This window comes from Lissotriton vulgaris, chromosome 9 (assembly GCF_964263255.1).
Source record: "Lissotriton vulgaris chromosome 9, aLisVul1.2, whole genome shotgun sequence".
NCBI classification, from domain to species: Eukaryota; Metazoa; Chordata; class Amphibia; order Caudata; family Salamandridae; genus Lissotriton; species Lissotriton vulgaris.
In genome coordinates this window covers 548,631,408-548,649,935 of record NC_141697.1, presented here as the reverse complement: position 1 = coordinate 548,649,935, position 18,528 = coordinate 548,631,408, and the positions used below count along the sequence as shown (strand labels likewise).

The 18,528-nt window shown below is 43.5% G+C and overlaps 1 protein-coding gene across 5 annotated transcripts in view; it reads right to left on the bottom strand.

Moving 5' to 3' along the window:
* Nucleotides 1-18,528, bottom strand: part of LOC147691762 (phospholipase A and acyltransferase 3-like) — a 154,201-nt gene that overhangs the window by 10,982 nt on the left and 124,691 nt on the right. For all 5 annotated transcript variants that reach the window (XM_086938056.1, XM_086938053.1, XM_086938057.1 and 2 more), the window contains exon 4: nt 3,843-4,111. In XM_086938056.1, the coding sequence (XP_086794182.1) occupies nt 3,843-4,111 (269 nt within the window). The remainder of the gene's footprint in view (nt 1-3,842; nt 4,112-18,528) is intronic.

The window sequence follows — 18,528 nt, the reverse complement described above, 5'->3', positions numbered from 1 at the left end:
CTGGGGAGGTAGTGTGGCCCAAATGGGCTACAGTTTGGCTGGCGTTGGCCGGGGTGGTGGCCAAACGAAATGTTTCTAGACTGTGGGGGGCCTCCGAGGTTCCGTCGATAGAAGGATGGGAAAGAGACCTTGATTGGGGTCAGCGAGCTGACCTTGTGGTGTACCAGAGTAGGGGGTGCCCGCGTAAATGGGAAAAGGTCTGGGGGTCATGGATGGCTTTTAGGGGGGATTTATTAATTGATTGAGAAGTATGGTTGTGGGGGTACCGGGTGGGGGTTGAGGGTCCTCTGGCAGCGCTCGGACTATTACTGGCCTCAAGGTATGACATTTGTTGTATACTGTACTGTCACTACCCGGCTGACACACTGCTATGTGTATTGTCTCATTACATGGAAAGCTATATTTTGTTAATAAAAAGATGTTTAAAAAAAATAAAGAAAAAAGGGGGTCACAAAAGTGTGATTTCCCATGTTAATTCCCATAGGAAACTTTCCACTTAGATAAAGAACAATGGTTGAAAGAATTGCAGCAAATTTGACAAAAATTGTGAACTTTACTCTGAAAGAGTACTTTTGAGATTTGGTGTAAATCTGTTCTGCCATTTTCCAGATATTAGTATTTAAGGAGGCACTTCGGTTGGGCATGAAGCGGTTGAAAAGATAGATCAGGACTGTTGGGTTCCTGTTATGCTTCGCTTTGCCAATTTAAAGGGCACTAGTCAATCCTGATTGGCTGGTCCCAGCCGCAACAACATGTTGAGGCAGGCATAAGCCTGTGAAAAATGTTGACCATGTGCTGGTATTTGATAAAGCATGTTTGCGAGAAAACTGTTTTCTGTCAAGATTTTTTACAGAGCTTATGTAATGAGTTACTTTATTATCTACACTACATAGAAGCACTGCTTCTTGCTTCAATTTACCAATTGTTGTGAGATTCTGGTGAAAACACACAGCTAACAACTGTTACATGCTCTAGGAATGCCCTGAAAATCCTGAGTGCTACAAAGATACATATAGTAGCAACTGATTGGAAGTTGGCTGTGGAATTGGATTCATTATACAGTCTATGTGCCTGTTAAATGCTGACACATTCCAGGGTCCCGGGTTATAGACCCAGTCACATCCATGGATGTATGTATGGATCTGTGGATGGGCAATAGTGATACAGAGATTGTCTTATCTTACATAAAAGCTTAGGCCCTCATTACACGGGGGCAGTTAATTGCAATATGTTTAGGCTGTCCTGTTTTGAGTGTTTATATTTTTTGTGGATTTCAGTGTTGTTTTCTCAGAGTGTTCAACACATTTTGAAATCAGTGCTTACAGTGTTTATTTAATTGCCTAATGTTCAAAATAGAGACAAACTGTGTTTTTTCAGTCTTTACAACACATTTTGAGTTTTGGAGTGATTGTTCTAAAGCACATATTTGATTTAGAGGATAATTAATCCAGGGGATGTGGTGTTTTCACATTGGCAATGTGCCCAACTGACCTATGTTAAAGTGTTTTAAGCATAGAAAGTCTGTATTTTGCACTCTCCCACTCTCATCTTATCACCCTCTCTAACATCTAATTATCTATCACCCTTACTCTGTCAGGGCTATTTGGTTTACAGGACTAATCATGGATTGAAAGTAAGAGTGCTATATTCAAATGTCTTAATAAAAATATTGGTGGACACAGTTGGGGGTCATTAATCTACCTTGCTGAATGTTATGTCATTGTAGGGCCAACCCCTCCAACACAAAGCACATAGTGAAACTTTAAAATGTTGAATTAAGACAAATGAATTAGTAGCTTTTCATTCTAGGCTTGCTTTAAGCATTCTTGCTGCTGCTTTTCTGCACTGCATTAAGGTGGTGCTGCTGTTGTGTGGACACTCATAGCTAGCTGCCCAGCGACTCTTGGATTAGCTCACTGTATCACGCATAACAATGGGGCACCTTGCCGCTATGAATTTTGTTAGTATGTGGAAAGGCGTGTGTCATATTTTCAATAGGGTGGGCGGACATTTCCATTCCGCCCACTGAATGTGGGCAAATTTGCGCGTCCGACTTCCGCAAAGAAGGCATTCGCAGGCTTCCGCGCATGCGCAGTTTAAAGAAGAAGGTGCGTTAAAGTAAGTCTTTTAAAGTTTATTTCTGGCTTTAATATTTTTATTATTGCGGGCGGGAGGCGGGCGGGCGGCGGGCGTGTGTCACGTAACGGAAATTTGCGGAGAGGCACGGAAATTGGTTCAATTTCCGTGCCTCTCCGCGAAAGTCCATTACGCGACTTTCGCCCACCCCTAATTTTCACAACTATCCCATGTACATTGTGACAGCACTCTTTAAAGGTACCTGTCACTACATCTTACATCGAATGTTTAAAGCCTGGAGTATTTGGCAGTACACCTGGTATCTGTACTGCATTTTTAGAAAAAGGGGCTGATCAAAGGTTTCTACCTATTCTGTGTTTGGGGTAAATGTAATAATGCAAATTGGCCAAGATTCTTATGAGCCAGCGATTTTACCAATCAGTGAAAACATTGAACACTGCCAGCAGATCAAATATGATTTTAATATGGCCAGATTCTTGAAAGTGTACAACCTAATCAGATCAGACCTAAAATATGCTCCTAAACCCTGCATCTTTAATCCGAACACACACAATAAAAGAAACAAAAGGAAGAAGACACACTATTTTAATAGCACCCACAAAGAACAAAACTCAAGCAGAATAATCCTAGACTAGTCTTTCTTTCTGCTACCTTCCATAACTAGGTTACATTGTGTTGGCCACTTAAGTAAGCAATACAAATGACTTATGCTCCCTCACTTTCCTTCCTTTGAATGAAGTTTTAGTTTGTGGATGTGCAAGCGTTTATCAGTGTCTATATTTTCAGACTGATAAAGGCTGTTTCCCTTTCCATGGGGGTGTATCATTTATTATAGGTCTAAACCTAAAACAGGATAGCCTAAATATGTGCAGTAACTACTTTTACCGTATTTTCCGGCGTATAAGACGACCCGGCGTATAAGACGACCCCCTACTTTTCATGATGAAATGTAGGTTTCGTCCTATACTCGCCGTATAAGACGACCCTCACTTCCAACACTTCCAAAAATTATGTTCCGGTACTGTATTGCCGGCTGGAACCTTCTGCAGTCCCCTTTCCATGTCCATGAACTGAGTAGATGACGTGCGCTAGTGACGCTCCTCTACTTCCGATGAACGTGAGGATTATGGCGCCAGATCAGCGCCTATACCGCTGTGTCTCTAGGCTGAAGACGCAGTAAGAAAATACCGAAATGCCCCGTGAGACCCTCTCCCATCGGCACTACAGCACTACGGGACTGTACCGGTAAGTAACTGTGCACTAAATCATGTGCAATTTTTGATTAATGTACCGGTAAACGTGTACTTGTTCTTCATGTATCATTACCGGTCCTATTGTGAAGCGGGCAGACACCTTCGGGTAAAGTCCTGCTACGGCACAGGGAGTGTGAACGCGCGAGAAGAGCCCAGGTCATATTGGAGGGTTCGTGGGTGCAAATTCAAAGTCGGTGGAGCGTTGCTTCCACTCATAAAAATTTGGTGTCCGGCGTATAAGACGACCCCCGACTTTTGAAAACATTTTAAGGGGTTAAAAAGTCGTCTTATACGCCGGAAAATACGGTAAATCACATCTCAAAACTATACGTTTATTTACTGGAACATGCATTTGTTGGTATGGCAAGCACAAATCTGCAGGTTATTCCCAACAATCTCATAATTCTTGTAATACTCAGGGATTAGGGATTAGGCAGAGGTATATAGATCATGCCACTTCTATAACTGGACCCAGATGAGGGCAGTACTGACCTGTTTGCTCTTCTTGACCCCGTATCTGAGTTCTGTAACAAAGTGTTCACAGTTGTTCCTGGCCAGGGAGTAGGTAATCCTCTGCCCAACACATTCTTCAGCCATTCGTACAATTTTTGAGCGGGGCAGTGGTGAATACTGTGTGTCGTACTTGTTGTTGACTTGGTACACGCAGCCCTCTGCCACGTCCTTCAGAAGTTCCTTCTTCACCAAGCCTTCTTCAGCAAAGACTGACAGGACGCTTGAGGCGCCAGCCCCAGCATATTCACCTGCAGATAGAATAAAGGGAATAAAAGGTAGGTATGTTTGGTGTGCAAAGAGCGCCAAACCTCACTATCAAATGACTTGGTTTGGGAACCTAGATGTTCCACACCCACTCTCCTTCACTGTCTCCTACATTTGTAGAAGTAAATCAAAGAGGGGTTCCAAGGCTGTCCTATCAGTCAGTGTTACCAGAGTTGGCATGGTGTACTGCATGATACCCCTTAGCTGCTTCAGAGAGCAGGTTGTGTTTCAGAGCACACGATGTATGGTTACTTGCTAGAATGACATCTCAAGTTTTCCCCCATACAGTTCCAATTCTTGAGACAGTATGATTTTAAGGACAGTTGTGATCTCTGGATGCCTCAAAGTCTTTCTTGTTGAGTTTTGAATGATCTTGGAGTTTAGCATGTTCTTTTGAGTTTAGCAGGTTATTTCAGGGTTTAGTAAACTAGTGAATAATCTCTTAAAACAGTCTAAGGGCTTAGTTTAGAACTTGTCTGTCACAAAATGTCCTTCACTTTATCATTACAATGATAAATCCTGTGGAGTTTACCATGGCTGAATTTCCTCCATTAAATACGCCCATGGTAGGAACAATTTAGTGAATGATTTCTACTGTAGATTTAGCTTTTCCCTCCCAAACTGAAGGAGTTTACATTGTGGGCAAACTACCACTTCAGATTACGAGTTCTGAAGCAGTATGCTTTGATACAATAGCTTTAAAGGCAACAACAATTTTAGAAAAGCAATGGTTTTTCAACATTATTTATGCTTACTGGTATATATAATAATTTTATTTGTCTCTCAATCCTCTTTTTTATGTAAAAAATGCATCTGGTCTAAATGTACTAAGCATGATTCTCAATGATTGTCTGATCACAGAATTTCCTGTTCTGAATTAACCACAGTCCCGCTCTGCACTCAACAATGGTAATAAATAGCTGATTACACTTCTACTTATGTACTAGACGAGGAGAGAATAATAGCTCATCTGTAGTTAAATTCCAGTGTCTATAGGATATGCAGATTTATTTTTTATCAATAATGATATGGGAGCAGTTCGACTAATCTGCACCAATGATAGCAGAAACCTGGTTCCTTTACTTTTGGATATTTGTGCCAAACTTTATCCAGGGTTCAACGTGTTTAGTTATGTTATTTATTATTTTATTAATTGAAGGTATTTGTATATCAATCTGCATTAGCTGCACAAGCAGCTGAGAACATAAGAATAGTAAAAGCCTGGTCTACGAGTAAGAGAAGATTAACAGCTTTGTTCTGCTCATTATGTTATAAATATGTGAGTTTTAAAGTCCGCCTGGAATGTTTGAGTGTGAGTTATTAAGGCAGTTAGGGCATCAAGTCCTAAAATGTATTCATTCAAAGTGGTTGCAATTTGCACACAGTCTTTTACCAAAATCATTTGTGTTTTTCAAACTGACCTATGTATTAATAGGTCGGTTCCCAACATACAGAATCCTAGTGGGTCATAATTTGGCCTACCTTATAAATATTAATGAGCACAGGGAAAGCCAGGACGGGTTCCACAGCGGTATTCGTACAAGCGCCTTGAGACCCTTGCGGGTGAGTAGTGCGCTATACAAGTATCAATTTACATTTTACATTTACATTTAACATTTACAAAGGTGGGGGGGGTCATCACTTGGGGACCCCATCCAATTTGCAAATACGTTATTACCTCCTTTGTGGTCACAAAACATTAATACGTACCATTAAGAATCAGTAAATCAGTATTTGGAAGAGAAACCATTAGCAAACCCCTTCTAAATACTGATTTTTAATGGTTTCTTAACCTCATATAACTATTCAAAAAAACCTTTTCAAATAGTTAAATAAGCTTACACGTTTTAAAAAGGGTTTTAACATTTGCATACCCTCTAATTTACTGAATCAGAGGATCGGTCAATGCTTAACTGTTAGTACATGAGGCCCCAAGTTTCATTTTCTTGAAGCTTAGCAGAAAAAAGATGTTTCAAGTGTCTTGGAAGTTTTGTGTTTCACGTGCTCCCTCCCTCCAATCTTTAGCCATTGGGTGGCAGTACAGGCTGAACAAAGGCCCGGGGAGGCGGGGGGGCTCAGGACATTGCTGTCTCACGCTTCCAGCACGACAAAGAAGAAGAAGGGGGGAGGGAAGGGGGGGAGGGTAGGGGAAGGGAGGGGAGAGCTCAGATATGTTTGTTTTATTTGCTTTGTAATGTCAGTTACGTATGTCTCGACTGTCATGTAAGTCATATCCATATCCTAAGCGCAATCTCAGACAGAAATCATGACCAAGTCAAGTACACCACGACCACTTTGTCCACCAACAAGAGCAGGCACAATACATACTTCCCACGCACTCAGAAATTGAAAACACAACGACCAACACCACATCGGAATGAATAGCAAAGAGACACTGCAATCCGACCTCAAGGTTATATCACTGAACGTAAAGGGTCTGAACCATCCTGTTAAAAGGAAGATCTTAGATTATCTAGCAAAAATAAAAGGAGATATCATCCTCCTGCAAGAAACTAAACTATCAGCAGAGGATGCGAACAAGATCAAAGCACGCTGGATAAACCATCCAGCCTGTTCACCAGCAGTAGGGAAAAAGAGAGGAGTAATCACCCCAGTGAGCTCTAAGTTCAAAATAAAAATCGAAAGAGTAGAACACGATGATGAAGGTAGACTTCTATACGCACGACTGAAAAGAGGAGAAGAAACAATACCGGTAACCAATATCTATGCACCGAACAAAGACGACAGTATTCTGGCAGGGGGTTACCAGGAAGCTAGAAAAGCACCACACAAACAACCTAAACATCGTTGCAGGCGACTTCAATCTAGTCCTAGATCACACACTAGACAGACAGTCACACTCCAAGACAAGACCACCAGCCTCCCACAATATCCAGAAAAATATCTGCAATAGATTTCAGTTACAAGACCCATGGAGACTACAGCACCCAGACACCAGAGACTATACCTTCTACTCCAACCCGCACAACACCTATAGCAGAATCGACTACATTCTCATCTCTAAATCACACAAACACCTTACTGAACATACAGATATAGCAACTAGAACGGTCTCACACCTCTCAGGTAGACATAACGACCATACTACCCGTAAATGGCGGTTCAACAACATAACTCTAGTGAAGAAAGAGGACAAAGACACAATTGAGGGAGCAATCAAAAACTACATAACGGAACACGACACAGAAGAAACTAACCCGAAATGCCTGTGGGAGGCCCTGAAAGCAACCATAAGAGGTAACCTGATTGAAATCAAGGCCAGGAGGGACAAAGAAGCAAATTTGCGGCTGAATAATCTAGAAAGGGACATCAAACTACTAGAAGCAAAACAAATAGATAACACATCAAACTCAGACCTCCACCTAACCCTCACAAGAAAGAAATATGTATAGAACAGAATCCTCAGCGAGAGAGCAGGAATGTGGATCAGGAGGTACAAACAAATCAATCTGTGCAAGGCTAACAAGGCAGGAAAAATATTAGCGTCATACCTCAAACGCAAGCAAAGACAGCACTCCATAGCAAACATCACAGATAAGCAAAACAAATCACACACAAGCCACTCAGAAATCCTACAGATTTTCAGGGAGTTCTACGGGCAACTTTACACAAAGGACAACAACATAGACAAGCAGGCCCTATAGACTACATAAAAAGATTCAACCTACCCAAGCTACAAGATGAGGAAGCGAGAACGCTTGGCCAAGACTTCAAGGAAACCAAAATAACAAATGCCATTAACTCATTAAAAGACAACAAAGCACCGGGACCAGACGGCTACACAGCACCCTTTTACAAAAAGTTCAAGGAACTTCTTGCCCCAGTCCTGACCAAAGCATTCAACCACTGCGCAGAGGAGGGCACAGTAACAGAAACAATGTCACAAGCCGACATAATAGTCATCCCGAAAGAAGGCAAGGACCCACAATGGCCTAAAAACTACCGCCCCATATCGCTAATCAACCTTGACTGCAAGTTATATGCAAAAGTACTAGCAACTAGACTTAACAAAATACTACCCCAGCTAATCGGAAACACACAAGTAGGATACTTGAAATCCCGCATGTCGCACGACAATACCAGACTTCTATGTCAGGTGATCGAACACTCCTCCAACTCGACACCCAGCTGAAGCTATTACGCTAGATGCTGAAAAAGCGTTTGACATGGTCTCCTGGCACTTCCTCGAGAAGTGCATGCAAGAGTATGATGTAGGGAGCGAGTACACAAAGAAAGTCATGGCGCTATATAAAAAAACAATAGCAAAAATTGACATAAATGGGGGATCATCAGCCCCGTTCGAACTTGAAAGAGGCACGAAGACAGGGGTGCCCTCCATCCCGCTACTATTTCTACTAGCACTAGAACCTCTGATCGCAGACACCCTAGCAAATAGAAACATCACAGGGATAACAATAAACAATACAACAGCCAAGATCGCTGCCTACGCAGCCAACCTACTAATTCTGACAAACAACCCATCCGAATCCATACCAGCACTCATGAACACAATAGAAACATATGCCAAACACTCAGGCTACAAACTCAACAAGGACAAATTGGACTGCATGCCACTCAATGTGCACACAACCAGGGAAGTAATAGGGAACATAGGACTAGCGGGCAGCCAAAGGCCATCAAATACCTGGGCATCCAATTCAAAAGACGCCTAAGGGGCACTCTAGATCTAAACGAGACACTCACGCTGAGAAAAGTGAAAGAGCTACTGGACTCATGGTCACCCAAGTTCATCACATGGTGGGGCCGCATAGACACCATCAAAATGATGGTAACACCCATAGTCAATTACCTGGCGGACATGCTCCCCCTGCCCATGACAGAAGACTTCCACAAAAAGCTAGACCTAATGATCAACAAATTCATATGGCAGGGTAAAAAAGCTAGGATAGGCCTCCGCAAGCTGAGACTGGGGAAAAAACTAGGCGGCCTCAACCTAGCAGATCTGAAAACGTTCCAACTAGCATTCGTAGCCAGACAAGGAATACACTGGGTGGTACCCAGTTAAAAATACACGCCAACCTGGTTAGCCATAGAGAAAGCCATGCTAAACAACACCGCCCCACTCACACCACTCACTGCGAACAAACAGGCACTCAACAACAACCCGATTCTAAAGTTCACGAAACAGGCACTACTGAAGATAGACCGCAACCTAGAGGTCAGCATCAAAAACTCTCAGTGGGAGACACTATGGGGGAACCACAAGATTAAATACAGAGGGAAAACTTAAGACATGAGTACATGGAAAACTCGAGGGATTCAATTCCCAATACAACTAGAAAAGGAAGGAACACCATACACCTTCAACAACCTGAAAAAAAAACACAACCTACCAGACATAGAACTCTACAACTTCTTAGCCATAATAACAGCCCTAACGAACTCAAATCTACATAGACAGACCCCTTCCATCTTCCAGCTCATGGAGAACTTAAACAAGATAGGACACCAAGTCTCACTTCTGTACAAACTGCTCCGACCAACCACGACCAAGCTTAATGATAAAAAAAAAGGCCTACTGGGAAAGCCAAACTGAGACTAAACTGTCTGAACAAGAAATACAAGCTCTGTGGGCTTCCCCATCTAAGAACATGATATCCCCAGTACTTGCGCAAACCAAATTCTGGTTACTACACCAAGCCTACTGGACGCCAGCACGCCTGGCATCTGTTGGTCTAAAAGACAATGACATCTGCTGGAACTGCGGATTAGAGAAAGGGGACCTAGAACATTTCATCTTCAGCTGCACTAAAGTCAAAAACTTCTGAAAACAGGTGCTAGATTTTACAAACAAAACACTAGGCTTCACCCTCAAAGAGTCATTTGCCACTATAGCTACAGCACATATCTCACAAGAAGTCCCGACCCAAGAAGACAAAAACCTCCTATGCTTTCTCCTTGCTTCGGCAACAAAAATAATACTCACAAACTGGAAGGACACCTCCAAGGCCACCTTCAAATGTTGGCTCAACTGGGTGATCTTCCTAAGAGGTGCATACATGACCACCCTCAGAAACACGCCAGGTAGACACCACTCGAGAGCGATGTGGTCTAAACTAGACAATCACATGGACACCTTCAAACCACCATAGTCAAAGCACACCTCTACACCCAATCAGTGGTACTTGCTTCAGGCCCTGAGGTTCCAGCTGACCAAAGGAGAAATCTATAAGTCAGGCGGGATCCATACCAAACAAACCCACAATCTCCGTATAACAACCAGGGTCAAAGCACAACCCAACCTTTAAATGGAATTGCTTTTCTGTCAAACCAACCGCCACCACTAGACGGTTTCTGTTCTATGTTTTATGTTTTTTGTGTTAAGTCAGCGGCGAGATTTTAACCAAGAAATTGTACCTATATGTCTGTCATTATATGTAATTTGTATCCTGTAAATTCCAATAAAAAATTTTTTTTACAAAGGAAGTTTTGTGTTTCTGGGCTCTACAAGAGGCTGCATTTGCCTTTACTGTGTCTCTCACTTCAGTAACAAGGAGAGGTGGGAAATAATATATTTTTTTGTGGGGGTATTGGGTACATGTAATCCTCTGGATTTTTGATCAAATATTGATAAAGCAGTAGGTCTCGCCTCTTAGACCTGTTGGCTGTGCCATTTACTTGTAGCAATGCTACAATGTTGTGCAGCATGGCTAAAGTTTTTTTTAAAGCCTTTGTCTTGGGCCTCCACGTCATTTTGTAGGCATGAACGTGCTTTTCTTTCTAGTTACCAATTAGAGTTGGATCAGTTATAAAAAAAGAAAAAGAAACGTGCAAAAGTGTGGGCGAACAGTAGCAATAGGGTGCGGAAGAAAGCAACACTGTCCATGGAAGAAACATGAGGGAAGTGGGGGTCAGCAGCAACATGGGGGTTGGGAAAAGCAACACGAAGGGTGTGAACGGGTGGAGCAGCATTGGGAGAGAGAGAAGGAGGGCACGAGTGGAAGAAGCAATGTGGAGAAGCACACAGATAAGCGCAACTTGGACGGGGTGGTGAGAAGTAGTTGTGCAACATAGGACAGGGGGAGAGAAGTGCACAAAGAAGACAGCTCGAACATACAAACACTCCCATGTAATGCTTAACACAAAAGAAAAAAGAAGTTCTTGAAATGCAAGCAGTTGAAGCCTCTAAGGCAACCATTCAAAAGAGATGTAAGTAGACAATCTGATTAAGCTGGGACACGAATTAGAAGCAGGCAAATGAAATAGACAAGGAAAGCCAACCAATGATAAGCAATAGGCAGGCTCCAAGCCACCTGTATGTTCTTGAAGAGCCATAATATGTCTTGCAACAGACAGCGCATGCATTGTCTAGTAGGCTTCAACCTAAAAGGGATTTTCCAAATTTAGACATGCCTTGTAAGAGAAAGGCGTTAAAAGTAATGCTATAAAGCATTCTGGCAGTTAGTCAAAGATGGCACAAGGAATGCATTGACAAAGTAAGAACTATAGCAGGAGTTGCACACACCAGAGCTAGGTAAGAAAGTGCTAAAATGATATGGAGTTGCCTTTACAATTTAGAACATAAGTTTCTCTTAGTTCCAATTCTGTGGCATGTTATGTTCTTTTACATCTGTGTTTTATTTTGTTTGAATTTTTGACAGGATAGATGCATTGTACCTTTGCCAGCTGCATATTCTACAATGAGATGTTGTGCGATGGCCAGGCAACATAATCATTTATGAACTTTACTAATTAAGGTATTAAGACGCACATTAAGAGTGATCAATTAATGGAAAGGAAATCTTCAAAACTGCACAACATAAAACAAAGTACTACTACAGTAGGTTCTGGGATATCAATGGATGTTCTGTGCTCATGGGGAAAGAAGTACCTGTAATATAAGTATATAGCATATGCATTAAGCAGGTATCATTCTAAGCTCCCCTAGAACGTACCTATGCCACAACCTCCATCCATATAAGGCCCTTTCGGACCCTGCTCAAGCGCATCAAAGCTCCCACATCCCTGGTTACTTTCTCGCTCTCTTTCGCTGCACCTCAAGTTAGCTCCAGCCTTAGTGTTTTGTCATTTCTCTTCTGTATTCTTAATCCACTCACTCGTCATCTTGCTCTGTTTTATGCCATTTCTCTTTGTCATTGTCCATTCTTTGTTACTTTTCTCTTTCTCTCTGATCTTTATTTGTGCCATTTCTTGTTCTCATTACCCTCTGTTAGTGCCTCTTCTCTTTGTTTTGTCTTTTTTCTCTTTTTATAATTGTCCTTTGTTTATGCCTTTTTTTCTTTGTCACTGCCCATGTTAGTGCATTTTTTCTTTCTTTTGTGCTTTCTCTCTGGTCATTGACCTTTGTTTGTGCCCTTGGTTTGTGCCCTAGGTTTATGACATTTCCATTTGTCACTCCCTCTTTTCTTCTCCCCAAGCTCTCCTTACCTTTTCCTGTTGTCCTGCTAACTGTTGTCCCTCTTCCCGCTCCTCTCAGAGTCTGGCCCACCTCCTCCTGTGCTTCTCCCTCCACCTAGGACTGAGTAATAAAGGCTGTGATGAAATGAATATGTTTAGCTATCTTGTTTGTGTTTTGTTCTTATGTTAAGCTAGCATTCACTGTACCATTTTTATGTTTAGCCGCCATTTTGAATCATGTTGTCAGCTGCGTATTCCCTTCTTGTGAAGCAGGCTGTGGAAGTTCAATTTCTCCAAGGTTAGGTCTTGCTCTGCCAATGAATACATTGTTCTTATTAACACATTCCTTTCCCATAGATAGAGGCTTTCTCCCACTAGTCTAGCGGTAGGCACAAACAGAACGACCTTGGCATAGAGATAATGTGTACCTGGCCTCAGAGCCAAAACTCATCTTACTGTACTTCTTTGTGTTAGCTGCACCTGCTAGTAGAATTCCATTATGGGCGGGACTTTCTTGGTTCAGAAATGTGCATAATGTATCTCTATGTTTGCTGAAGTCAATCCCTCTGCAGCAATCCTAGGAGGCTGGTCAGACTGGACTCCGCTCAAGTGTACCTGAATAAAATATACTTGGTTTGTATTCTCTACTGTCTGACTGACTCTTCATTTGCATGGAAGGCTGAGAGGTGGTCATGAATGACCGGGTGGGTATAATTAGGTCACTTCCTTCAGTTAGTGCCCAAATAGGGACTCAATCGGGTGACACATCCTCGCCCGCAGAAGTGTGACGAGGTCAAGGCCATCGTTGGGTCGGACGGGCGGACCAGGGATCCCTGCATAAGACAGTTCCTGAACTCGCAGCTGCCTCGTCTGTCTGGTCTGTCGGTGCCTCACCCAGTGGTCATCCCGACTGGGGTCCTGAACAGCAAAACCCTTGGATCTGGCCGATTGGTCCTAAGAGTCGGCAGTAGAGAATACATTCTTTTGACCTGAGTGCACCTGGTGAGTTTGCTCTGGTTCTTCGGGATATGGTACCATTTTGGTTTGTGAATACTGTGCCAGGCAACATAACAAATTTGGCTTACTTTTGAAAATGCCTGGGTTCAGCCGATTTTTGGCTTCCTGTTGTCATTGTTGTTCTGCTGATGCTCAACTCGAAGTAAGTCAGCCAGCGCCTCCGGATGGCACTCCGAATTTTGATATATATGTGAAGCATGGCCTTGGTCCAATTATGTTTAGTACGCTATTTCACAAATATACGAGGGACAATGCCGAGTTGCAGTGGCCTTTGATGGGCATCTTCAATTAACAAAAAATTGCCTTTTTACAGGAGAAGTTGTTAGCAAGAAGGAGCAGGCAGTCTATGTTTGATTCCTTCAGAACATGGCAAGAGGAGGTTAAACAGAGGCGAATGAAAGTGGAGAAAGAGGCCGGGAAAGGGAGAATGCAAACATTGACTCCGAAAGCTGTAGCGCATGATAGAGAGAAATAGGGGATAGGGATTGAACTTGAAGATAGGAGATCCCAGTTACAGATTGATAAATCATATGTGGCCAAAGAAGTCAATGATACGTTTGTGGAGCAATGGTTAGATACTTGACCCCCACCTCCATATCCCCCAAATGCCCAGCTACACAGTTTTTCTGTCTCTGCTGTTTCTGCTTCTTTTACTGTTAATCAGACTACCTTGGCCACAGCACCTCCTGTCCTTTCTTCGTCCTCACCGTCTGTGACAACAGTGACTGTTAGTACTCCTGCAATGCCTATAGCTTCTCTCCAGCTCTTGCACCCACGACACAACCGACAATTACATTAGTGCCCGCCCCTTCTGTTGTCACCCCCACTCTGTTCCTCCCTTCCTCGACGCTACTGAACAGTGAGATACCGGTACGCAGCCCTGAGGATAGAGATTGAACGAAATTTAAGGAGCGCTTAGGGCAGACATTGGTCCGATCGGATGTGGGAGATGCAGAGAAACAGGTGGTGGCTAATCAGGCTGCACAGTGGGCTCGGAACCCCATTTACAGTGTGGAAGACGTGTGAAGTGCGATGAAAGATCATGAGCCTTTTGTAAAGCAACATGCCCTTAAACACATCGGCTACTCCGATCATTCTTTGGGAGCAGTATTTCAAGGGTGGATCAGGTGTATGTTAGTGATATGGAGCCTGCTCATGTCTTTGATAATGTTGCAACGTTGGTTGCTTATTGGGGAAGGCTGCTGGAGAAGAGCCCCACCTCAGTAACTCAGTTTCCAATGAAGGAGATACATCCTATATACCATCCTGAGATACCAGAGCTAGGGGATCAGCATGATAATGTGACTAGGCCAAGGGTAGAGACCCATTTTCAAGATTAATTGGTTTATACTCCATGGAAGTGGAGTGAAGTTTTGTCTCTCAAGACTCAGTTACCTAACCCTAGAAAAAAATCCTACTGCTGACTGAAGCTATTATGACACTTTCCGATATTGAAATGTTTTTTGGTCTACTAGTCCCGTTGACAAGTGCACACGAAGGATCACGTTGATGAATTGGGTGGTACCTGGGATAAAATTAAAGTATGGGATCAGGAACGGATGCCAGGTGATAAGCCTAGAGCAGAAATACTTGCTTTGCCCGGTCGAATCATTACGTACATGCATTCTCTTATGCCTCTGAGGAAGGTTGATTGGGACAGGTCATCGGCTTGTCGTCAGAAGAAAGATGAGTGTGTCTGATTTTTTCACTCTGTTTGAAGGAGTGTTTCTAGATTATAGTTGACAGGACTTGTCGGTTGAAGGTGGGGTGCAACTGTTTGTTAATAGTTTTGTTTCCAATTTGCTTCCTGAGATTTAGTCCCGATTGCAGGTTTCCGAAAGCACCTGGTCCACCTCTTCCCCTTCTGGTATTTTGAATATGGCACAGTATTATGAACATAGGGAAAATGAGGACAAGGAAAGGTCAGAAAAGAAGCATAAGGATATGAAGACGAAGGTGTTGTTGCAGCAGGCTTCTAGGGGAAACGGTAGAGGATGTTATGGGATGGCCAGACAGCTCCCACGCACTAGCAGGACCTGTTGGACTGAATCAGTATGAGTACTGTAAAGAGGAAGGACACTGGCGCAGCTAGTGTCCGGTGTTTTGCAGAAGGTCGCGGACCCTAGAGGACGAGGTTCTAGTGGACGGGGTCGTGGAGTTGGTGGACAGGACAGGACTCAGAATGCGGGGGCCTCTCAGGGTAGTTCAGATCAGAACTATTTCGATGACGCTCTGGGTTGACAGTATTATCATGATGAATATGATACGGACAAGGTGAAAGGAATGTCTTACAGCTTGGATAGCCAGGGTCAGAGTGAGGGACCAGTTCTGATACCTGTAGCTCAACGCGGTCTGTATGTTAGTGCGGATGTGCATGGTTTGGCTCAGGAGTTTTTGTTTGGTGGATACAGGTGCAATGAACAGCTCTATTTCTCGTTTCTTGGTCCCTGGGGCGGCTCTGTCTGGCCATAATAATGTTTTGGCAGGTTTTTTTTGGTGTACCTGTTGAGAGCCCCATTCCGAAACCCCTTGCGTTGACTATTGGTCCTTTCACCGTGGATTCACAATTAACAACCAATTGCAGAGACAATTTGAAGGGTTTGGGCTTGTTGAAAAAATTGCATGCTACTGTTGCTCCCCAGCAGGCATTTATATAACAATGGGTCCTGATGTGGTGAGCGTTAAGCAGTGTCTATCCACAGATGAGCCCCTCCCTGTTGAATTTAAAGTTGTGTGGGCAACGGGCATCACAGATGTGGGATTGTTGCAGATCGCGCCTGTTTCGATATGTGTAAAGGAAGGTGCTATTTTACCCTGTATCCCTCAGTATAAAATTCCGCAGGCAGGTGAGAGAGCTTTGATACAAATTGTGCAGGATTTGATTAAGAAAGGAGTGGTGAGGAGAAGACTGCTAATGTTTGTAACAGCCCTATTCTTTCCATCCTCAATTGGAGTATCAAGAAGATACTTATAGTTTTGCGATGGATTTGCCTGAAGTTAATAAAATAGTGATTCCCCAGTTCTCGGTGGTCCCTGACATTACGACTCTCTTGGCAATGATTCCTTCTTCTGCTAAATTCTTCTCTGCCATTGACTTGAAAAATGCATTCTTTAGTATTACCATTCATCCTGATAGCAGATATCTGTTTGGGTTCACCCTAGCTGGTAGAAGTTTTAGATTCTGTCGCGCTCCTCAAGGGTATACAGAGAGTCCGTGTATTTAGAGTCAGGCATTGAAAGGTCAGCTGGATTCCTTGTCGCTCCCTACAGGTAATGTATTGCTCCAGTATGCCGATGACTTGATCATCGCCTTAGATACAGAACAAGGTTGCAGAGACAGGACAGTTTAATTAGTGCTTCATTTAGCTCAAATGGCCACAGGGGATCCCATTCCAAATGTCAGTATTGTCGACAGGAGGCCACCTACTTAGGTCACCTACTGTCGAAGGAGGGTAGGAGATTGACCCCTGAGCGCATCAGTATCATTGTTAAAATGCCTGCTCCGCAAACTCAGAAAGAGGTGCGCGCTTTCACAGGTATCACTTCCTATTGCAGGCAGTGGATACCTGGTTACTGCTTATTAAGCCCCTGCTTGCGTTAACACTAAAAAACGTGCATGAACCCGTGCCTTGGACGCCAGAGTGTCACTAGTCTTTTGAGCAATTAAAAACTGCATTTTGCTCGGCTCCAGTGCTTGGTACCCCTAACTACTTTAAATGCTTTGTATTGTACGTCCATGAGATGGGTGGTTGTGCGCTTTCTGTTTTGACACAAATGTTTGGGGCTAAGCAACAACAGTGTGAATATTTCTCTGCTGTGCTTGACCCCGTCTCCCGAGCCCTCCCAAACTGTCTAAGAGCGGTCGCAGATGTGGCTGTCTCAATAAGACAATCGGCTGGACTCATACTTGATACCCACCTCACAGGTATGCTACCCCATGCTGTAGATACACATTTGAATAAGACAAGGACACAGCACCTCACCAATGCACTTCTGACAGGTTATGAGCTAACGCTCTTTGCGAAACACATTACAATCAAATGCTGTGCCACTCTGAATCCAGTCACATTACTACCCCTCCCTCCTGGGAATGAGGAGATTGACATACATTATGAAATGAAATGAAATGAAAAGAGTCTTGTAATGCGCAACTAAGCCCGAAGGCGTCAAGGTGCCTAACAAAAAAGTATAAACAAATGAGAAGTATCTACGGGGACGCCTTCGCGAACAACCAGGTTTTCAATGCTTTTCGAAAAGCAAGGACGGAAGTCTGAGATTTTATGTCGCATGGAAGAGTGTTCCATAACTTAGGGGCAATTGAAGAGAAAGCCCTTCCACCCCATTTACTCTTACGAAAGCGAGGGACCACCAGCAGATTCTTAGTGGAGGAGCGTAAAAGTCTGCTTGAAACATAAGGTAGCAAGAGTTTCATGACCCTCCCCGCACCCTTCCCAGAGAGTGCACTTTGGGTCATGCAGAGTGTCTTGAAAGTGATCCTCGCTTCAATGGGAAGCCAGTGTAAGGCCTTCCTGGCTACCGTTGATAAAGCCTGTCTAGGAGCGTCAAGAACAAATTTAGCTGCCGCATTTTGAGCGGTCTGAAGACATTGGATTAGGCTCTTATTCATGCCGATGTATAGGGCGTTACAATAATCCAGTCGCGATGCGATAAGTGCTACGACCACTTGTTTCCGCGCCTGAGGGGACAGATAGTGTTTTATTTTGCGGAGTATTTTAATAATGCCCCAACAGGTGGCGACAGTTCTGTTAACCTGCAAAGTTATGGAGAGGGCAGGCTCAATCAACACCCCCAGGTTCCGCGCTGATCCCGCAGGAGTGGGACATGATCCCAATGAGGGCGGCCACCATTCAGGAGACCCGATGTTATTGTTGGAGCCAAACACCAAGATCTCGGTCTTTTCCCCGTTCAACTTTAGATAATTGTAGATCATCCACTGGGACACTGCATGCATGCAGTTCCTAAA